At 38.7% G+C, this 24783-nt stretch overlaps 1 protein-coding gene across 1 annotated transcript; it reads right to left on the bottom strand.

Annotated features, from left to right (window-relative positions):
* Nucleotides 1-3254: 3254 nt before the first annotated feature.
* Nucleotides 3255-24783, bottom strand: cul1a (cullin 1a). The gene is given in 23 exon segments (XM_036556091.1): nt 3255-4105; nt 5625-5738; nt 6411-6516; nt 6773-6855; nt 7141-7188; nt 7345-7437; nt 8487-8618; nt 9002-9078; nt 10772-10889; nt 11931-12062; nt 12229-12277; nt 12445-12551; nt 13649-13756; nt 13914-14044; nt 15191-15353; nt 15585-15748; nt 16258-16348; nt 16501-16551; nt 16634-16801; nt 18750-18866; nt 18868-18928; nt 20105-20461; nt 24520-24783. Coding segments are annotated over 22 exon segments (2334 nt in total). The 5' UTR covers nt 20245-20461; nt 24520-24783; the 3' UTR covers nt 3255-4024.

Genomic DNA, 24783 nt, shown 5'->3' with positions numbered 1-24783 from the left:
GTTCAGACCAATTAAAACACGACGTGGGAGGAGTTGGATCAGATCCAGCCGCACCCACTGGACTTTCGGTTCCGCAGCGAGGACCATCTCGTCTTCGGGTAGGAGGAACCACACAGGACAACTTAGAACTTCTAAGCCCTGAGTTTTAACACCAGTGCATACAGCGGCGTTTTAGGGCCACTAATAAAAATAAAAATAGTAGACTTAGAGAAAAAAGTCGTATGGTATGATGTTTCGAGAAAAAAAAGTACTATTTCGAGAAAAAAAAGTCGTAATGTTTTGAGAAAAAAGTCGTAGTATTTCGAGAAAAAAGTCGTAATATTGCGAGGAAAAAAAGTCGTAGAATTACGACATTAAAGTGGCATTAATAGCAGGAAAGGTTGTGGCCAAAGGCTTTGCAAAGGGAAGGCAGCACCTCCTCGTGTTATGATGAGGGGTGCTGAGGGTTGGCGGAGTTACACTTTCATATCGATTTCACCCATAAAGTAAATACTCGGTCTCCCTGTCTCTCCTGCACATCAGCACCAGCCTGTTATAGTACAAGAAACGGCTGAGCAGGAAACTGTTTATTTGAATAAAGAGCCAGACGGACTCTGTCTGTCTTGTTGAAGGAGAATCGCAGGCACTGACCGTCTACACGGCTACCGGGGCTACATCTCCGCGCCATTCAAAGAGGGCATGAAGTTCCACAGACTGTGAGAATGATAATCAACACGAGACAGGAGAGAGTGGAACTCCAGTACAGCTTTCCAGAGCCCAACGCATTATGGCAGCCCCCTACAGTTAGCCCACTGTCTCCTCTAAAAATATGACTTTATTCTAGAAATATTACGACTTTTTTTCTCGAAATATAACGATTTTTTTTCTCGAAATATCACGACTTTATTCTCTTAAGTCTACTATTTTTATAACAGTGGCCCTAAAACGCCGTCATAAGTGCAGCATTGTAGATGTAGTTATGAGAGAACAGTTAGACCTATTCTAAAAGTACATGAATTAATGAATGAATGAATGAGTGGGATTGAAGTCTAAAGGGGAATTCCACCGATTTTTCACTTTTTTTTTTTGCACAATTCAGTGGTTGGGACATAAACAAAGTCATTCAGAGTGGTTTGATGTGAAATGATTCATTTGCAGAGAAACTTACCGAAGGTTTCTTTACAGTGGTGATGATGGGAACCAGGAGTCACAATGTTTACAACTCAAATATAGCCATTTCATTTACTATCCAAAACCACCAATGGACCTGCATGTTTTCTGAGCTTTTTTAATGTACTCAGTGTGTTCATAAGCATTTCATGTAATAACTTTCAGTGAGGAGCTTTTTGAGGCATTAAACTCCTTAGACGTGGTTCCCATCACCACCACTGTGAGCAATTCTGACTCTAAGTACCTATAGAATGGAGCATTTCACACCAAACCACTCTCAATGATTTTGTTGACATTAAAAATTGAGTTATGTATAAATTTGGAAAAATTGGTGGAGTTCCCCTTTAAATTAGAAAGGCATTCACATATTTCAGATTCCCTGCTCCTGTGCAGAGACCAATAGTAATTCGTTTGTTTCATTTACTTCAAGTACGATTTTGATGGCTTTGTACTTTTCTGGTCATTTTCAAATGTCACTACTTTTCCTTCTGCACTCAATATTTATAAGAAAAGTAATTTACTTTCACTTTGGTCCTCTTTAGCCACTCACATTCAGTACCTAAGTTTTCTAATTACAATCTGTTTTGTTGGTTCAGCTAATGGGATATTTTAGACCAAAAGGATACAAAAAGAGAATAATGTAGTCTAACAAACTTTAGTTCCTATGCTGATAGATGCTGGATGGACAAAGACGTTCCTCTGCGCTCTAAAGGGAACTCGGTACTGGGCTTGATGTAAATTCAGGAATAATGATGCAGAAAATAACCACATCTGTGCTGTGAAGTATGGTGGTGGACCTGTGATGGTAGACTCTTAAAAAAAGGTTCTTTTACATGATGAAAGAGTTCTTTGCATGGTGAAATGGTTCCTGACATAGATAATGTCTTGTGCATGGTTCTATATAGAACCTTTTTGAAAACAGTTCTACAGAGTACCAAAAAGAGTTCTTTTATTCTCATGATGTCAAGCTTGTAGCAAAAGAATAACCCTTTTTGATCATATATAGAACCCTTTACAAAAAGGTTCTATATAGAACCATACACAAGACATTATCCATCAGTCTAAGGAACCATTTCACTGTGCAAAGAACTCTTTATATAGAACCATCTACAGCGTATTCTCCATCAGTCTGAAGAACTGTTTCACTATGCAAAGAACCCTTTAATCATGCAAGAGGTTCTTTGAGTGTTCATGGTTCTATACAGAACCATTTTCTTTACTAAAGAACCCTTGAAGGACCATCTTTTTAAAGAGTGTAGAATGTATGGCAGCGGTGCCCAATCACAAAATCCCTGCTACTGTCACTAGAACGTAATACAGGGGTACCAATATTGCAACACACAATAAGAAATGAGACCTTTTTGTTAATAATCATTAACAACAATAATGAAACCCTTTTTGATGCTATACAGATGCATTTTAAATTGGGAGATTATACAGAATAATAACAGCCTAATAATAATACAAGTTTCAATTCCAAAGGAAGTTGGGACAGTAAGTAAAACCTTGCAATCTCCATAGACAAACACTGGCAGTGGAACAGGTTGTACTGATGAGCTCAGTGACTTTAAACATGCCGCCTCTGCCACAAGTCAGTTTGTGAAATTTCTGTCCTGCTAGATCTGCCCATCAATTGTAAGTGCTATTACTGTGAAATGGAAGCATCTAGGAGCAACAACAGCTCAGCCACCAAGTGCTAGACCACACAAATTAAGAGTGGGGCCACCGAGTGCTGAATCCTCTGTTGAATCCACTCACTAATGAGTTCCAAATAGCCTCTGGAAAGCAACATCAGCAATCATCGCCCAAGAACGTGGGTGTAATGTGTAGGTGTCCCAATACTTTTGTCATATATATATATATATATATAATATATATATATATATATATAAAACATTGCCTTTACTAAAGAACCTCTCTCAAGTAAAAAGACTTTTCTGATGGTGCTGGTCACAGATAAACTCTGTTAATAATAACTGGGTACCTATAATTATGAAGGGCACAATTCAGTGCACAAAGAATCTTCAGATTTGTGTTTACAGTGAACATCATTATGTCCTCATGAACACCCAACAACTCCAGTGACTCCACAGCATCAGACGGCATACAGAAACCTTTAATTTTTATTTACCACACATTTAAAAAAGTGAACCACACTATACAAATGGTTTTTCTTATAGCAGGAAACGATGCTGAGTACACATCTGAGGACCTGGTCAAACACACGTTCTTTTCCCTGGGATGTGCGGCTAAAATTGCACCTTTTTTCTTTTCCTCTTTTAAAACACTTCACCGCTACACTACGCGGCAGTATTCTTAATTCTTCTAATAATGCCATACTTTTTCCGTTTGTTCTGATTTTTTGGATGATTTTCTTTCATTTAAATAGATAGGCAGTTTGCATGCAACCCCTAGAAGGGTTTCTGAATGGGTGTTTCAGTAATAGTTTGCTTTTCACAAGATTTAAGGTAGTAGGTCTCCGTCCAGGTTTATTTACAATGATGAAGTTTGTCCGTCCTGAGCCGGGTCAGGTGAAGCGAGCCGCTCCGATACACTCATGGTGCTTTAAAGGGAAGTCCAGCTCAGCAGACGCCTGCTACGATGATTTACACACACACACACACACACACACACACACACACACACACGCACACACACGCACACACACGCACACACACACGCACACACACACGCACACACACATACTCTCGTGCTGTCTTCCTTCTTTGACTTTCAAAATCCCTTCTGCGCTCATACATTCCCAACGACATAGGCAGAACGTCAAAAGGAATGATGTTTATTACATAAGAGACAACTTAAAAGAGAGCAAGAGAGACAGAGGGAAGATGCGGAGGGGTGAACGAAAAGAAAACGTTTAAGCCAAGTAGCTGTAGGTGTCCTTTTCGCCGTCCACTCTCTCCAGGTATTCCTTCTCTATGAGGATGTCAATGCATTTCTGAAAGTGGAAAGGCAAATCAGTGATTAGAATCATAATAAACAGTCCACTCTTTATATTTAGTGAAGCCATTTCTGTAGGTTTTTACTTTAAGTTCCACATTCCTGGCTAATGATAAACATATGGTAGGTTGTGCTGCTCTAAAAAAGTGACCTCCACTAGAAAGTACTCTTTTGAGAGTCTGAGGAGGCTAAGCATGTTGAATAAAAATATCAGCTGCAGTAAACGTTTCCTTTATGACAAAGAACACAGATTTATTCAGATATGGCTTAGAGTCTATGCCGAAGCAGATAAAAGGGAGAGTTCTCAATGTTCCAGTAATGAGTTGGGCCGGTTACTGTGAGCTAACATATATAAACCCACAAACAATAAAAACACAAGAACCCACAGGGTGCCTTATGACTTGGGCCCGACCATTATATTGGTTGGCCGATAACATAAGTCAGTATGAATGACTTGGTTTTTTAGGCATCAGCGAAAATACTGCAAATAAAACTTCAATAATTTGTGTTTTTTTGGTTACAGCATTGCTGGGATTCAAACCCACTATCTCCTGACAACAGGGGAATGCCACTGAGAAACTCCTCCAAAGACACTTCCAGTTTAACTTTGTGGCAGCAATACAAGCTGAACTGGGGAAGTTGAACACAAAACACCTTATTTTAAATGACAAAAACATCTAAAATGCAACTAACCTTAACTCTAAACTAAAACACACACACAAAAAAAATGTCCTATGAAGAAAACTGATGAAAAATAATGGGTAGTTATCAGATGCCAAACCGCAAAGGTACTGTACATATTTAAAGTAATGTGAGTTTCTGCTGTTAATATAGTTTAATAAAACTGACTATCGAGGAAAATTTATTTCACAATTCACAGTAGACAATCACAATCAGAGTCTAAATAATAATTTCAGACATATTTAACTAAAACTATTAGAGTATAAATAAAATATAAATAGAAAATTATATCAGCCAATATAAACAGCAATAGCAATGTTCACTCCTTTTTTCATATTGGTGAGACCCTATTATTACCACAATTTAGCAATATCACTGCCTGGCTAGGCTACTGCACGCTGAGTATCACTGAATATAAAATATTAACAGCACAAACTAGGCTAACACAAGTGAGTGTATTTTGTACATGCTCCTAGTGGTATGGCAAAAAATAGACTTGGAGTTTGAAACCACAGGTTGTATGTGTTTTACCGCTGTTTGCAATACACAACCAGTATCAAAAATCCTCTTGATTAACACAGGACCGCACTGTAAGCACCACAGCAGTGATGTAATGAAAATGCTGTGTATTGTAGAAATGCTGTGCTTCCTGCTTCTGGTTTAAAATACGTTTTCATACTTTGCAAATATTTTTAAAACTTAAATGACAATGCTTTTTGATGAATAATTAACCAGAAACATGTACAGCTGCAGCATAGCAGTGTCGCTGTGAACATTGCACCCAAATGCACATACGCATATTTTAGAGCTGCTAAGAATAAGCATTCACTTTTTACCTTGATGACAGGAACTCGGGGCTTGAATCTAGAAGAGAGTTGGTTAAGGACCTCGGCCAATAGCTGCTGGTGCTTCAGCATCTTCCTCATCTTCATGATTCGCACTATGGCTGCCTGCATGAGCAGAGATACAAGTTTGTTTTAATCATTTGATTTTCTTACACCAGATGTCATATGTATGAAGGGTCTTTACAGTCTACATAAAGATCAATATTTGTAAAGCTTGATGTGAGAAAGTATGTACTCCTCTACATTCTCTAGAGGTGGTGGCATATTTAGAGAATGAGAATGACTGACATTAGTGGAAAAATACAGAATGAACTGGAAATGTGATTCACAACGGAATACTTTTTTTCACTACTGATGCAAATCATATAACTATGAGTTTACTGGGTATTGATAAAAAATTCTCTGACATGAATGTGACTTTCTCCAAATGATCAATCTGTGTAGTCATTAATGTTTACTGTAACCTATAGAAGACACTGCTTGGCACTTTTGGAAGATTTGGAGAATCAGTTGTGAAACTGTGTCTTTGTCATGTGTGGTTTTTTTTGTTATTAAGGGGTTAATTAAGGTTGTTTTTGAAACTTATGGGTAAATATGTCTACACTTTCATACATTATGGCCCCAGGGGTCAGAGTAAACTATGTGTCAAAAACTGATGGAGACATTTTAATGAATATGTAGGAAATTATGTAGCAACAACTGCTGATTTTTGGCAGACAGATTAGGAAGTGTGGAACAAATGGGGAAGGTGTCTCAGATTGCAGAGTGAGTGCTTACCTGTATCAACAGTTTCCTGTCTTCCTCAATGTTTTTGTGAGTGGTTTCCTGTTCTTGCTTCTGCTCGGTCTTCATTGGCACATTGATGTTCACTCGCAGCTTTTTACTGCATACATGAGATGAAGAGGAATTCATATATTGTAACAGTAAAGACTATGGAATAGTGTTGAAAAAAAATACCATTTTCATGTCTTTTGTGTATATGTTATTTTCAGGGACAACACAAATGAATCAACATTAGCAAAATAATACCATCAGTGAAAATGTGGCCAAGTACACTTTTTACATGTAGTCCTTTTTATCATATTATTTAGTCTGTAGTGTCAAACTGGAGAACATGTTAAAAATATTCAGTGACCTACTTTTTATAACCCAGGTAGAGCTTTATTAGGGTGTCTGGTTTAAACTCAACCTCGTCCACATTAGCATTCTCATCCTCCAGCACCTGCACCATGACATACAGCAATCAGTCAGCATGTTGGTCTCACAGGGTTGCCATTCAGTGGTCTTGCTTGAAAGAATGTTTGACTGAAAATGCTATAATTGCTCAACTTTGAATGAAAGGTAATAGGGGCCAGTAGCATTATACCAATGAAATTGGTCAAATTTGGCATAACATTAACTGCTACTTCCTACGTTTTATGACATTGTCATGAAAAGCAATAGAAATAATAAAAAAAATTGAGTAAACTATTCCTTTCACAATTCAGAATTCAAAAATGACACTTGCCAGCAATTTAGACTTCAATAAAATTTGCAGGACCTGCACCAAAATATCCTGTAAATAAATAAAGAACAATGTAAGTGTTCTATATAGTGACATTTTATGATAAAACCAGACACATTTATCCTGTTCATGACAGCGCAAGTTTTCACTGAGATTTGGCTAGTTGTACCAAGTGCTACTTTGTACAGTGTGATCAAAGCTACTCACTATTTTGATCTGAGTGCTGTCAGTCAGCTGCTGGACCGTGTACACATCCTCTGTGTTGTACTGTAGCAGGATAGCCATCTGAAACGTGGAGGCCTACAGATAAAAGAGAAGCATTTACCAAACTTGATTTCATGACAACTGGAGGCTATCAATGTGCATTACCTAGTGACAGCATTATAGCTTTGGCTAACATTCAGAACAGGGCTGCATAGTACAGACAAAAACCATCAACTAGTGCTGTAGATACACTGAAATTATCGCAGCATGCCTTGCAAAATATTAAAACATCAATGAATTAATTCACTAGCATTACTTTGACCATGATTATATGATTTCATTGATTTGTGAAAATACTCACAGAGCTCACGGGGATACAGGAAAAAAACCCACTGGGTATGGGTTAGAGGCTTGTTTGCATTTTCCAACCTTCTGTGCCTTCAGTATTACAAAGGCTAATATTGTAATAAAAATTAACAAATGATATATTGTGCAGCTGTAATTGAGAGCCAAAACATGAATTCAGAACTGTCTTGGTTCACCAACTGTAGTTTGGTATGTGAGAAAATGAGTTTCTGTTTAAACTATCCTTGAGCAGTAGGAGTGTAACAATACACAATTCAAAATTTCATTTGTTACGATATAGTGGTGTCTGAATATGTGCCTCGTGTTCATATGTGAATGTCTGTGCCCTGCACCATGTCAGTGATCAAAACTAAGCATCTGGTGCATCCTACCAGAATAAAACTCAAATGACTGGAGTTTTTTTAAACTGAATTTTTAAAAGCTACAGTTAAAAATCCAGTCATTGAAGCATGGATATGTCTATAGAATAATTCCAATTTACTTTATTCTGATAGGATGATATTGATAAAGATGGACAGAAGAGGCTGAGGGGTGTATTGGCGACATGGTTTTAAATTTTGTTACTGTCTTAAATTCAATTTTTCTATACTGTACTGAAATTGTTTCACCCTTACTAAAGAGAATAGAAATCTTAGACTTTTGATTCCACACCAGTAGACAGGATTCATTGTTCAATCCAACAGCAAATAAGCAGAGCTGAAAGTCTAAACCTAGACTTGCTATTTATATAATGGTGACAGTAAGCAGTATTTCTTTTTCTTGTTGCAAGTGTGTCCTACCTGCAGTGTGTATCTGTTCTTGAAGCAGTTGGTGACCAGCTCCCCTTTGGACAGGTGGTAGAGCCAGGTGAGCTTGCGGCCGCTGTGTCTGCTGGCATAGAAGGCTGTGAACCTTTGGTAGCTTCTCTCCAACTGTGTGTGATTGTGAGTGTGGAGAGAGCAACAGTGCATTCAGTAAACAGCTACGAAACCCTGTCACAAAGTAATGCAATAAAGACGCTCCTCAGTTAAAGGCATAATTAAGAACTATAAGGCCTTATTGTAACCAAAACAATTGTTACTGAAACATTACTGAACATGTCCGTATGTGATTAGGGGTTCTGAGGACATTCAGTGAAGCAGATAATATCCTTGGCTGAGGTGATAAAGCACACTTGGTTGTGGAAATGAACTTGTGAGCAAGATGTTAACCACCATCCTATGCCAATTATTTAGCCTGCTCCTCTTTCTTTCAGTTACTATAGGCTGAACAGTATGACTGCAGTGTAAATAGTATGATATGCTGTTTGTTGTACCTCAGAAGGCAAAGCAAAAGTGCAGGACTGCTGGAAAGGCCAGGAACCAGAGCTTAGCACCTGGATACTGAAGTCCACTGAAGAAAAGAAACAGTTTATGAGCAATTCAGGAAACTACACAGGAGCAAATTTTGGCCCGTTTCAATGAAAGGATAAATCTTTTGCAATAGGGGTGTAACAATGCACTTACACAGAAATATGCCAATGTGCATCAGAAAGAAGAGAGATTTCAACTGTATTCTATTACTCATTCCATCTAACACAACAAACCAGGGGGAACACACTGGTATGCGTTGGCAAACATGCAAGGTTCTTGCTTGCTACTAAACGCTTCAAAAGAAAAGTCCCGAATAACTCACTGCAATTCCGTGAACTTTTCACACTTTTTACAATCTAGAGACTACACACACTAAGCACTTCATTAGGAACACCTGTATACCTACCCATTTATGCAATTATCTAATCAGCCAATCATGTGGCAACAGTGCAGCACAGATACAGGTCAGCAGCTTTAGGTGATGTTCACATCAACCATCAGAATGGGGAAAAAATGTGATCTCAACGATTGACTGTGGCAGGATTGTTTGTATTTCTAGAACTGCTGATCTCCTGGGATTTTCCACACACAACAGTCTCTAGAGTTGGACTGTTTACTCAGAATGGTGCAATAAAGAAAAAACATCCAGTGAGTGGAAGTTCTGCAGACAAAAGTGTGTTGATGATGAGAGAAGTCAATGGACAATGGCCAGACAGGTTTGAGCTGTCAGAGAGGCTACAGTGGCTCAGATAACCACTCAGTGCAACTGTGGTGAGCAGAAAAGCACAATCAGAATGCACAATGCATCGAACCTTGAGGTGGATGGGCTACAACAGCAGAAGCTCACGTCGGGTTACACTTTTGTCAGCCAAGAACAGAAAGCTGAGGCTGCAGTAGGCACAGGCTCACCAAAACTGGGCAGGTAAAGACTGGAAAAACATAGCCTGGTCTCTCAATTTCAGCTAAGTCACACAAACGGCAGGGTCAGAACTGGGCGCCAACAGCACATGTCCAATTTGACCCAACCTGTCTTGCGTCAACAGTCCAGGCTGGTGGAGGTGGTGTAATGGTGTGGGGAATGTTTTCGTGGCACACTTTGGGCCTGTTAATACCAATCAATCATCACATGAATGCCACAGCCAATTTGAGTATTGTTGCTGACCATGTGCTTCATGGCCACAGTTTACCATCTTCTAAAGGCAGCCAGCATGACAATGCACCATGTCACAAAGCAAAAGTTGTCTCAAACTGGTTTCATGAACGTGACAATAACTTCAGTGTTCTTCAGTAGCCTTTCCAGTCACTGGATCTGAATCCAATAGAACACCTTTGGGATGTGGCAGAACGACAGATTTGCACGTTATAAAAAAGGTGCCCCTGAAAAATCTTCAGGAACTGCATGATGCAATCATGTCAACATGGAACAGAATCTCAATGGAATGTTTCCAACATCTTATGTAATCCATGATGCTGTTCTGAGAAAGGCCCTACACAGTATTAGTATAGTGTTCGTAATAAAGTGCTCAGTGAGTGTATATCTTGCTCCGAAAGGCTGAATCACGGCTTGCAGAGCAGGTTACTGCTCACAAAAGTGTGTTTCTCATTGGACTGATAAAATCTGCTGCATTTGTTCAAATTATCTTGAGAATACTGACTCAGGAACTAAATCCAATCATGAGCTGAATATAGTTACACCCCTATTTAGCAATGCTCCTCAGATCATGCATACGTACAATCTAAAGGCTCAGAGTTGGTGAGGTGCTTCTTGAATTGCTCGTTTAGATCTTTACTGACGCCAATGTCCTGGAACATGCGCTGGAGCTTGGACGTGTACTCAAAGCCGCACGCTTGCTGCAAGAAGACAGAGTGTCACATTCGGTTATTTAAAACACAAACTGATGACTCACTGTCAAATTCCACTAGGACTATGCCAAGACTGAGCATAAAAAGCCTTCTGCTTTTATTAGAGCTCTTCCTAAATCATTTTCAAGCGAGATGGGCGTCATGGGAACCTGACACCATTTTCTATTTTTATCAATTTACTGGAAAAATTCTGGTGTTAAAGTGAGTCGTTCCATACAAAAAGGTACTATATGTAAAATTGTACTGCAATGTATCTTGTTTATATTTGTGAATTTTAATTTTGCAATTACACTTTAACCATTGATAAACTTTAATGAAGTTCTTTATGTTCCTTCATAAAATGTCCAACAAAATGGTATTTGTTTCAGAGAAAACCACTTTTAGCCAGGGCTGTACAATGCGACAATACAGTCACAAACCTAGGGAAAAGGCCAACCAGACTACACTAAGGATTTCTGCAAAGCACAGAGGTGAAAACAGCAAAGCCTGGGGCTGTTTTTCTTACAATAGTGTTGGTGAGTGTTCACTGCTGGGATCATGAACACAAAAGTAATAGGAGCAAATGGTACAATGCACAGTGTACAAGCTAGATTGTCATTTTAATTTTTCTCTCATTTACGTCTTTATCTCATTTATGTCTTATTTAATTTATTGTAAGCAATAATTCATTGAACCTTTAAGATCGAGAAGGAAAATGGGATTCTTTGTGTGCTTAATTAAGTTTTCTAATACTGAAATAAAAGGCTGTTTCACTAACAGAAAATTTTTAAAAAAAAGAGAGAACAAAGGCATTTTGGACGCATACAGACTTCTGCAAAGAAACTGCTCGAATGATAACAACTTGAAATAAACCAGCTGGCTTTTCTGTTTAAAATAGCCTAAATGCCACTAAATGACAATGTTTTGTTTCCCAACACAATGAACTTAATGCATGAAGTATGGTACAAGTGCCCAAATGCTTTTTTGGAGCCACTGTACATTTTATATTGAGAACATCATACTGTATATCATTTTTGTAGAGGACTGCACCTTCAGTTTTGAGATCATGCTGGCCTCTGCATCATCACTGGCACTGTTCTGATGGACCAGTCGCTTGGCCAGCATCTTCGCATAGAACTTCTGAAACACATCTTTATCCTCTATGTATTTAAAGACCACCATCTACAGTAGGAGGAAAAATGAGAATTCAAATGCGGAGCTGTTACCAAAATATCTGCACTGCAGTAAGAATACAACAGCATACAGACAGCTGTAGGCATCTATGTAAAGAAGGAGTAAATTTGACTTTGGTCAATAAGCTCATGTTTCGGTTACAGCAAAAACTCACCACTTGATTCAGAGTGTCTTCAAGCTCTGCTTCCTCTGGGTTCTTGGAGCTGGGCAGATACAGAAGAGAAAATGTATTAGATCCTCTCCAAACTGAGCAGAGGAAAACCATCCACACTCAGATCCTCACTTCAAATACCTTAACATGCATTTACATGTTTCTGAAGAGTAACTGAGGGATTAGTGAACCAATATGGGCTCGTTGAGATGCACGCACCTTTTCTTAAGCAGTGAGTCACAGTATCGGGCCAGGAGTTCAGGAGATTTGCTAGAGGACTGGACCATCTTGGTGACTGCATTATTGTTGATGAAGCGCCCACAGGCCTGTTTGGAAAGCAACATGGTAACTACCTCAACAGCAATGAAACAATCTTAGAGAGGTTAAACATTAGTGCTATCACTATGAGTTACATTAGTAATTGAGGAACCTACCAATTATTTTGATGATAGAGTAATCTGCTTTTGAAAAAGGGTCAAACAACAAACAGAAACTTAACTAAAACAACAACAACTAGAGGCTTGACAAAACCACTGCTATGAAATCCCAGGTGGTAGATAGTGTGCTGCTAGGGTATCTCAGGTGGCTGCTAAGTTGTTGTTAGGCCACTGCCATGGAATCCCAGGCAGTCACTAAGGTGTTGCAAGGCTGATGCTATAGTATCCAAGGTGGTTGCTAAGTTGTTGCTATGCCATTGCCATGGTATTCCAGGTGGTCGCTAAGGTGTTGCCAGGCCATTGCTATGTATCCCAAGTGGTTGCTAAGGTGTTGCAAGGCCATCCCCAGGTTGTTAAGGTGTTTCTAGACCATTGCTAAGGTATCTAAAATGGTTGCCAAGGTTTTGCTAGGCAATTGTTATGGTATTTCAGGTGGTTGCTAAGTTGTTGCTTGGCCATTACTATATTTTCCCAGGTGATTGCTAACGTGTTGCTAGGCCGTATCCCAAGAGGTTGCTAAGGTGCATATATGTGTGCTAGTAAGTAAGAGAATTTGTATGTCATGTCTGTGAGTGGCAGTGTGAGAGATAATTTATGGCAGTTAGGTTTGAATTTTCTCAAAACGCCATTCGTCTGCTAAGGGGAAATATTTTTTTTAATGAACACTGTACCAAATCTATGTATGTGCGATTGGTCCCAAAAGCACAAGTGCACTATTCTCATATCAGCTATAAGATCTGATAAAGTTTCATGGCTCTGGCTTGGAAAAAAAATTGTACATTGTACCTTACATGGTTATCACTACATATTTCTATAATCAGCCCTGAATGTGGATGGGTTATGCATTTTACAAAGAGACATGAAAATAACCCCAGTAGAGTACTCTATCAGGCCTGACACCAATCACAAATGCTGGTATAAGTGCATCTCAATTAAACACGGATTAACTATGGAGTGGAAGTAGATACCCTTAATGAGGAGCATACCTTATCCAGTGCAGCAACAAAGCCAGCATCATTGTTAAATGCAGACATCACCAAAGCATTATATTTCTTATGGACATCCAAAATAGTCTGGACGTACATTTTGGGGTCCTGTGTTAAAGATATATAAATATATATAAAAAAAAAAAGAATACATGCAAGTCAACAAACTGAAAAAGAAAAAAATTAGCTGAGTCATATGGTCAAAGATTATGTAATTTAATTCATTAGACAGATGTTTGAACATGTCTAGACAAACTGTGCTTACGTTGAGAGCAGCCTCCCCACATTTCTCGATAGCAGCCAGGCCCTGGTTGTAGATATGTGTTTCCAGAAGCTTTTTGAGCTCTCCCAAACCGTCTGTAATCCTTGATACTAAGTTGTACATGCGACCAAGATCTGAAGACGAAGAGAAAAAAGTCTGCTGAGCAAGCAAAATTTATTTTTTTAGCTTGTTAGTTCATGTCTCTGGTCATACTGTTAAGCACGATTCATCAAACTATTTAAACACAAAATTCTTTTTTTTTCCCCCTGTAATCAAACATCTAATGTACTGACTTTTGCCCTGCCTCTAAAGCATCTTCTGATTTTTGACTACATCACTGGGCACCAGCGGGCTGGGAAAAATAATACTAACCAATAATATCACATTTTACCTACCCCTAACACCACCCCCACCTAGCTCAGAGACCCTTCTTGACACTGTGTTTCACTCAGAAATACATCACGTTAGGAAAGTACATTATGATTTCCCATTCATGTTAATTTTAAACAAATCTGATAGTAGTGCTATAGTAGTAGGGCAATACGAAAATATATATCGTTGTCATGATAATGTCACAATACAATAAATACAGTATGCTTTTCTGAACATATTGTGGGTATCGTCAGTACTTGTAGATCACTGACCCACTGCCTGTTTCATTATAAGGAGAGCAAAACTGGATTTAGTGCAATACAGTATACAAAATATTGAATAGATGTCATTGTACACTGTTTTATAATGTTTTTTTTAATGCACTGGTTCTTTTTTGTCTGTTCTAACTGATCAGATGTCAGAAAAAGTAAATACTGTGACACATCGCGTATCGTGAAAATTTGTTGAAGTATCATGATATTAGATTTTTGCCATATCGCCCACCTCTATCTGATCGTTTGTAATGCATACAACATTCATCAAATGCAAGGCTATTCAGTGAACAATAACAATAATAACTGTAATAATACTGTACAAAATATTTTGCGCACAGTACTTCAATACAGTACAATAATTATAATAATAATAATAATAATTACATACATAGAGTTAATTTTAAGATCATAAGAAAAACATTGGAAAGCTAAAATATAGTAGCTTACATTAAAGGGTAAAAGCACAGCATAATTCTAATTTACAGAATATAAAGTAAATACTTTTTTGAGCACATATTAAATACCAGAAGAGAAGCACATTCACCCAAATGATTATGCATGTAATGGTTTTATTTAGTATATTAAAAAAACACATTCAGTGCTTCAGTGTCAGAATCAGTGTAGATCCCTTACCTTCATTCTTATCTGCGTCCAGAAGGTTTTGGAACTCAGTGTGGAAGATCTCTAGGTGCTTCTCGATGAGAACCTGCTCACACTTCCTTGCCAGCTCATCCTGTGTGCTCTCGTGGAGGTAGACCTGCACCCTCCTCTGCTCTTCCAGCAGACGAGCCTCAGCCTGCACCATAAACACAAAGGTTTAGATGCATGGATTGGGAAGCAAGCAAAACAAACAGGGTAGGCAGAAAAATACATAGATGACAAGTTATAATAAATATTTAAAATATTTTAACAAGAACAGATAATGCTTAATATGTGTACATATTTCTGTTACACAAACAAAATAACTGAATATATCAACAAAACCTGTCCTACGAAAACATTAATGCACCTGTCTTGGCAGCCTCACCTTTTTCATGTACTCAGTGACAGGGTTCTGTTGTAGGAACTCTGTACTTTCTCTTGTGTAGAAGCGTTCAGTGTCTGCCAGGAACTGAGTCTCAAAGTACTCCTTATAGACGGACAGAGTCGGCCCTTTAGCAAAGGCGTCATCTTCATTCAGGCCCAGCTCCACTACACAAAGAAACAGAGGCAGAAATCCTCACATTATAGTATTAATCAAAGTGTCTCATACACTCTTTATGTAACTATCAGTGTATAAAAATAAGCAAAGTTGATGGCATAGTGTTTGAATTATATTTCTGTTCAAAAGTTTGAAGTCAATCATTTTTTGTTACACTGCAGATTTATATAATATTTAAATATTAGTAAACAGCAAAAGGGCATTTTTTTTCATTATTTGTTTACAATAATTTGGTGTAGCATTATCTGCAAGACACATGTGGACAGAAAGTTTATTATAACTTAATTCGATTTGTTCTCTGAATCATTCCAAACAAATTTTAATTTGAATTATTTATTATTTTAATTATTTATTTTTATAGCTTCCGACTTACTGTTTGAAAACTAAATACAGCACTAAGAAATTAAATAATTGTATACATTTATCTGCAACCAAACTCGTTTTATATTACTGAAAACATTAATCCCAAAATTTTGAACGAAAGGTTATGAGGACAAACCATAAGACTGAACCACTCCGCTGATGAGTCTAGTGTTGATGGTCTCTCCATTACGCTCCTTCTCAATAAGCTTCAATACTGCATTTGTAACCTGGGATAATCAACAGAAGAGCAGTTTGTGAAAGTGAGTGAAAAATAACAAATAACATTATGTTGTAAATGATGTATTTATGATAATTAATCCCAGTCCCCTCAAAAAACAAAAGAAAAAAATCCTCCTCATGCACAATATGAAGCCCTGACCTGCTTATTCAGAGGCCGAAACAGGCATTCTCTCCACGTCACCAAGGCGAGCTGAACAGAGGAAAAGACCAAATATTACACTCTGGAGAGCATGTGACACTTTGGAACCAATCAGGCCTGGGCTAAACTTTACCGAGTAAATTTCGTATATGCCTTTGCGGCCCTCGTCACATTCACGCCGCACCCAGTGACGGTTGAGGTAGGCACAGATACCATTGAGCACTTTACTGGAGAACCGGTAATCTTCCCACTGCTGTGTGTAAAACTTCAGAACACTCTCATCCATCAGGTCTTCTCCATCCTAACAGGACAAAGGAAAAAAAAATAAAAAAAAGTAAAATAAAATAACAGAGAGGTCAAGCTTATATGAAACAACCAATCTGTATCTGCCACTGAATTGTGTGCACATTAAACTGTAAATAAAATTACCACTTAAAGCCTCAGTCAGGAATTTTAAAACAGAAACTTGGCTTGGCACTGAGTTTGCTAAACCACTGAACAAACCAGCAAAGCACTAAACCTTTCCAGTACATGGCTTAAAGTCCCTGCATCTGCTCCTAAGGGTGTGAAACTGGGGTACAGCACTGAAAAATCTACAAAAATGTAATGTTCAAAACTAGAAATGAACAGACACAGGAATTGTGCGCTGATGCCAATATTCACTGTTTGCTAACACAGATGCATAAACGTTTATAAAAGGTAGAAACTGGGACTAAATCCACCTGGATTAGTATTACAGAGAAATATAACATGTAATTCTGTAGGGCTACAAAAGCAATGTAAAGAGTAAAATGCAGAGTAGTGTAGTGACCTAACTTTCCTCTCTTCTGGAGTACAATAAACATGCTTTTAAATATTGGCCTAAAATATCAGTCAAATATGAACATTTTTCCCGATGCTGATATTTTTTAACCCAAAACAGGGCTGCTGTTTTATCTACACTTTTTCATTTGATGTGTAAAGAATGTAATCTTAACCAAAAATTCTAAGATTTTTATTCAGAAAATACAGGATAGAAAAGTCATACATCAGTTACACGTCAGTGTAGAAGTGGGCAATATGACAAAAATGTAATTTCGTGGTACTTCAAACAATTTTTTACGATACACGATATGGCATAATATATTTTTTCTGACATGTTGACAATTTGGAACAGACAAAGTAATGCCACATTTAAAAATACTGTCAAAAACTATGAGTGCATATCACACACTGCACTGCACTAAATCCAGTTAAACAGGATTAATTATGCTACATTATTTTTAAAAAGCACATTGTGACTATCACGATTACTATAAATATTGTCATATTGCCAAAGAGAGGACACCTTGTGTGTATATTAAATACACTGGTTCTCTGTAATGAAATTGATGAGATGGTTTTACTGTTGCCAAAGAGGACATGCATGCAGTTTAATTAATCTTAAGGCAGATTTAAATAAGCAGCTTTCTTGGTTTTTTGAGCCCGGTACTTGGGGCTTGTCGAGTTCAGTGGTTAAGCAAATACCTGCCGATAAAATCATCATGCATCCCATTCATCCCATGCATCCTATTCAAAACAGTGTATTCAAGTTTAAAACTGTATCACCAATATACATTTCAGGCTCTTCTGACATCTCTCATTTACTTTAGTTATCTTTAGTGGGAACCCTTGTCAATGATCAAGACTAGACATCTAGGTGCATCCTATCTATTTTTTGTGTTTAGCACTTGCACTGTTTTATAAGATCACTATTTTGCACAAGGATATGCTACTTTGTAATTCTTTTGTATTTCTCTAAACCAAAATTTGTCTATGTAGTATATGATTACAGTTTAAAAGACTTTAAATACTCAAATCAAATCTGGGCCTTGGAATCAAACCTAAAAAATTTGCTTCATTCTGATTGTGCTGGTAAATCAGGATTAAAACAGTGATGGCAGGAGTGCATCAGTAGTTGTTTTTGCTCAATTGAGTGCCTGCGAAGTGACTAATGTAATACCAATCAATGACTAGCCATGTCATTAAGCCACTAAAATTGTCACCTAATTGTGCAGAAGAAATAGTGTCCAGGTAGCAAAGACATTGGAACAGTTACTGTTCATGCTAAGATCTGTTTAGTTTTACATTTTAGTTGTGTTAACAAGAAAAAAAAACAAACACAAAGTTCTCCCTAAGTACTGAGCAAAAAGGTGCTTTAACCCACCGTTTGTGTCTTTTGGTTATCTCTGAAGCAGCTTAACAGGGATCTGTAAACAGTGCTACTATACCTTTAGCAAGTTTGTAAGGTAATTCTTCAGAAACTCCTTCAGTCTCTTGTAGAGCTCAAGGCCCACAAACTGGGCTCCTCCTGGAGTGGGTGCCTTCTTGGAAGGCTTGGACGGTGGGAACGCCCGGCCCGCGGGCCTGGTTAGACTGGTGCACACTGGTGCAGTAATTATACACATGACTGGGAGCAGAAAGGTAAGGTTTTAACAACAGTTTAAACTGCAGATAAGGTACAGCTTATTTACACAAATCAAATGAACTGACAAAGATAAACTATTAGATCTTGACTCAAAAGCAAAGAAAACAGACATACTTACAACCTAAGGTTATTTATTTGGATTGTTCAAAAGTGTATACTGCAATAGGTAATTGATAGCTTTTGAACTTTTGCTTATCAACCTATAGGTCCACGAGCTGCGATTTTTTCGAATCCCTAGACTATCAGTCATAAAGCCAGACTGATCATGATTTCTGGATTACTGGTATTTGAGCGGAGAACGCTACTGACTTGGTAAAACTGTTCATTTCAGTAATTTCACTGTTACTGACAGCTGCTAAGAAACTGCTACTAAAACACCTCAATTCACATACAAACAGTGCATATTTTAATATGCTATGTGCTCTATTAAACAGTGTGTGTCCACATTGTTGTCGGCTGAGTTTCTAGCCAATGAGGATTAAGCTCTGTCGTCATCAAGCTTTGTGCAGCTGGTTGGTGAGCAACTGTGCTGCATCCCTCCCACAAGAGTATAACCCAAACATCATCGTGATGCCCCAGTGGTGCTGGCGCAAGGCAGACAAACAAATTTACTAGCATGCATAGTTCCGAGCTAGGCAGTGATCAGTTTACTCTAGGCAGTTGACCTCCCCCTGACTGCGACTGGTCCTAATCACCTTGTTGTTTATTCCTAGACCTTGCCCTGACTGCGACTGGTCCTCATCACTGCACTGTTTGTTCTGAGACCTTCCCCTGACTGTGAAAGGTGCTAACTGCTATGTCTTTTTTTCCTTAGACCTCCTGAAGACCGCAACTAGTCCACCTGACGCATGGGTGCATGCACAGAGCGGGGCTCTAGTAGCTCTGAGTGTAAAAGATACAGAAAGTCCTTTTAAAGTACACAGCATGTTCAGCAGTAGTTTGAGTCTGTTTTGTTCATTTGCAGTATGTTGCCCCCCTTTTTACAGCCAATTTGTTTTTAAGTAAACCACACAAAGACTCTCTCTCTCTCTCCCTGTGATCAATGACTAATCGTTGCAGCACTAATCAGTTTTCCAGATTCAAGCCTTCCCAAAATACACGCATCTGTCTCTAGCTATCAAACTGAGACACACACACGTCCGCTACATGTAAGGATACGTGTAGAGCTCCATGTAGCGTGACTTGGCCATGCTCTGGCGAGTGTAGACCTGCTGAATGCCCGCACGCAGGTCATCCCAGATCTGGTCCAGCCCAATCTGTTTGAGTCCATGAGGGTTCTGGCTTCTGTTTGACGACATCCTCTCCCCTCCAACTCGCTCCCTCCCTGCCCTGCTGATCTGCGTCAGATGCTCCTCCTGGCGTTCTGCTTTTCGCTTCCCTTTTCAGTGAGGCGGCGGACAGCTAGTCCTCCATAGGGCACGGCGGACAGAGGAGACGATGTAGAGGAAAGACAAGGGCTTTGACCCCCTGGCAACCGTCACCGAGTCACTTTCAAGTAACAGTCAGGAAAGAGAACTGTGGAAAAGCACCAGACAAGGTCTAAGGTTATATATGGTCACAGCCTGAAGCTATTTTTAGAATGATATCCATGTATGATCTACAGTATAATTACATCGTGTTAGATGTTACCAAAAACAGAACCTTTTTGAGGTGGATAAGATTACCTGACCCCGCTATAATGATTTATGTTATTTTCAAGAAAAACTAATAATGACTGCATCTAAAATCAACACCAAATTGTGGGGTGTGGTGGATGAAATAGTCACATCACCTGCCACTTTGGAGGATATGTTTTTCATATCAATTTAGCAAAAAGTAACGTCAAATCTCTGTACTGTATGGCTAAAACGGTGTAACCTAACATCAAATCTGTTGGCTCTAAGTGTTGAGCTGCCACCTACTGATTAATACCAGTTGAAATAGATTTAAAAATAAAAAGAATTGTTGTCTCAACAGCCATATCTGATGTGGACGTAATCAAAACGTGTGCACCTAATCAATCATTTCACATGTTACATGATGGCATAATGTTCTCCCCACTAATTTCAGAAGCAGCAGGTATCCATAAAAGTTAACGTCAGACCACAAACAGCAATAATCAAAAGGTGCTTCACTACAGCTATAGCTGACAGCACTATATGGCTCAATACAGTAAAATGTATTTGACTTTTTCTCACTCCACTGCACAGACAGGGGGATTAAAAAGACCCAGCATTAGAGAGACAGGTGATGCAGCATGTTACACGTGATGGGCAACAGTATCTTGTCATATTAATCGGAAAGGAGATGGATGGGTGTATATGTAAGCCCAGAAGTCCTTGGAAGTCCTGGGCTGCTTTCTAACTGCAGTGTCACAATCATGGCCACCTTGACTTGGCTTCCCTGTGGCATGAAACCCAAATCTCTCATGCAACACAGCAAGGCGTGTGCGAAAAGGCTGGAAAAGTGACATCAGTGGATCACAGATTAAATAAGTGAAAATCATAAAATAAAAAAAATTTAAAAAAAAGTACAAGAGAGAAAGAAAAGAAGCTGCAGTGTCACCCCCTCCTACTCCTCCAGGATAATCGCTGCTTGTAAGGAAGCTACACTATTCATTATATCCTGGGGTTCCCTCCTTGTAACCATAGCAACAGCTCCAAGAGCACGAGCACGGAACTGAAAATAGGCGGTGAAGCGCTTCGAGCCAGAGACGCTGCTGTAAACCAAGCAAGCTTGCGACATCCTAACATCAGATCATGACTTCTCAAACTTGAAGAGACTGCATGGGCAATTAGTCCGATGATGCACTTTAGTCAACAAAGCGTAGCCTAATAGGGAGTCACTTAGAGAAGCAAAGCTTAACACTACACAAAATGCATCTTGATTCACTGTTTTCCTTTAGAAAATGAAGCCTAGGGTTTGGTTACACAAGCTTTATGCAGCAATCAGCCTAATTTGATGACTTGGCCTGAGGTGTATCACATTGCCCCTGGTTTGCTCGTGCACAGTTTGATCAATATAATGAGAGATCAGTAGTGCAAGATTCAAAAGCCAGAGGAAAATAAATTCATTTGAAACAGAAGCTTCTCTCACACAATTAGACAGCCCTAACCCAATAACTTCTGCAAATATTTTTTTGATTTATATTTGTTTTTTTTTAATAGCAGCCACATTAATTACAACAACCACAGATCAAGGACCTTTATTTAGGTAACGGGGTGCAACTCAGGACCAAAGGTCAAAGGAGTTCAATCCAATCTCAGGCAAACTGGACGAACCTATTAGTGTTTGTGTTTAATACTACTACGACTAATAATAATAATAATAATAATAATAATAATAATACCACATTCCTGCAAATAAGTAAACCCAAACGTATCAATATAGCCCTTCTAGTTGGTTAACTCCATAGTGATCTCCATAGAAAAGCACCATCAATAGAATGGGACTCTCTGGAACAACCGTACATTAGCCTGTCACCATGTCCAATGCTAAGCGTGAGCTACAGCACATAACCCCCTGCCCCCCGGCCCCCCACAGCATTGGGCTGTGGAGCAATGGACCTGCGTTCTCTGAAGTGATAAAACACCACCCAATACCTCTGGGATGAACTGAAGCGACCCAGAACTAATCATCCAACATCAGTACCTGACCTCACTAATGCTCCTGTGGCTGAATACAATCAAATCCACCTCACAGCAATGTTCCAACATCTGGTGTAAAGCCTTCCCAGAAGAGTAGAGGGCTATTACTGTGGGAGGGGGGGACAAGCACTCAAGTAAAACCCTAGATTTCAGAAGAAACTTTGGACGAGCAGGTGTCTACAAACTTTTGGACATATAGTGTAAACACAACTGCAGAGTGCAAAGGGACAGCAGCGGCTAACATAAGCTAGTGTAACAGAACAGCACTGGCCATAAACTACTTTGCTGACTCAAGTATGGCCTGTATGTGAAATTCCTATTGTAGGCTTTTCCCTAATAAGGCAAAAGAAGCCTGCCAAACCGGCCCAGTTAGGGTTTATCAATGACCAAAGATTACTGCCCGTCAACTGCCATTAACATGACCATATAAAAATTGAATATTAACCTTTCAAGCCTGGGTGACCTCTGTTAATGAACAGACATGATGTCGTACTACGGTAGCCAGCTATTTCATTAAAAATAGTGGCAGCATTTACTTCAACTGCATTATAACGCCATAGTGTGTGGCTAGCTGGCTAATGACACAGCTAACCTAGCAGTCGCTTGTGGGCCCTTTTTGGCGCAAGCTAGCAACGTTTAGCCGATTAATAAATACAATTCGGATTAGGCTGCGAGCTGTGAGGTTTGTTCACGGAGCAAAACACAGCTGCTGGGTCTTTTTATGAACCTAGCTAAATGTTGAGACTCTATTTTAACTCTGCTAAACGTTAGCCAGCTAGCTAGCTGGCTTTATATTTGCGTTAGCCGCTAATGCTAACGACTTTAACGTGAAACAGTAAGGCCTCGTATGGGGAGCTAAATGCTAGCTGATGTGATTATTCCATTTGAGACTTTACTGTATACATTTTCAACTAATAAAAAAAGTATACAAGTTTTAACTTCAGCTTTAGGCACAGATTATCCCCACTTTTCCTTAATACTCACTAGACTCTGAAGTAACAATAACATTAAATCTTAATAAGATGTGAAGTATGAGTTGATACTACCACTACTGAATATCAGACGTCTTAAGTTTCTCTCCGTGGTTTAATAGTTTCAAATCTGGTTGTTTTTGCCCACTAAAAAGTCCTCATATATAGTGGAGCCACGATCTCCTTAAACATGATCCCATCAAAGAGCTGTTTGGGTTGCATACTGAAGGACAGAAATTGGTTTATTCATTCAAAGAAAGTGAGAAGGAAAAACTGAAGTGGCTTTGCAGACTAATTCAGTTCATTTAAGTTCACTGCTTTATAAAAGTGAATGCTTTAGCTACGTGTAACAGCTCAAGATTGTTCTTCTACGTGTTTAATACAAATATCAAGCTATCTTTTGTGTTTGAGTGCTTACAAAAAATCTGCAAGTTAGTAATACTGCATTTCTACAGTGCTCTAACTATACAACTTTTATAATAATACCAACCTTTTCACCTCCTATGCTATACAGTATTCCTGGTGTATTGTGTTATAACTAGTAAGCTATAATATTGTGTTCTTATTTACATTAAGATTCTTACAGAAATCCTATATTAATTCCTTTAGCATCACGACTACAGTTCTTTCTCATAATATGTGTTATCCATGGCACACTTATGCACATAAATATCAACGTACATACAAACCAAAAACAAGTAAACAAACAAAGGTGCAGATTAGTATAAAGTAAAAATAGAACAAACAATTTAGTTCAACTATAAATCTATAAATGGCTCTGAGCAGGTAACTAAGTAAACATTTAAGCTGAATTAGTCAGGTTCTTCCATTAACTTAATGCTTCCACACTTTTATGAAGCATCTCTAACTGCACCTGTATGTGTAAAGGTAGCATTAAAGTATGATTAACACTGTGAACTATAATGAATATTACTGTAGCTGAGCAGAGCTAAAGCTGCTAAGTTGGCGCTCTTACCACCACCACCATCCTCTAACAGCGAGCCGAATCTGCAGCTCCCAGATAAACACAAATAAATAAAACACGAGCTTAAATCCACAGCCTTCTGAGAATACTCCGAAACCGTGATTCACAATAACGTCCCCGTCTTGAAAACAGACTCAAAGTATTCCCAGTTTTCACGAACAAAGCAGCAGCACTTCAGACCGAGAGGAGAAAATAAAAAATAAAACACTTCGTCAGATTTGTGCTCGCGGAAACGCGTCCCTAAGAAACATGGAG

Source organism: Colossoma macropomum, unplaced genomic scaffold, assembly GCF_904425465.1.
Source record: "Colossoma macropomum unplaced genomic scaffold, Colossoma_macropomum, whole genome shotgun sequence".
In the NCBI taxonomy this organism is placed as follows: Eukaryota; Metazoa; Chordata; class Actinopteri; order Characiformes; family Serrasalmidae; genus Colossoma; species Colossoma macropomum.
Note: the sequence above shows the minus strand (reverse complement) of the source record. Positions and strands in the feature narration are given on the sequence as shown.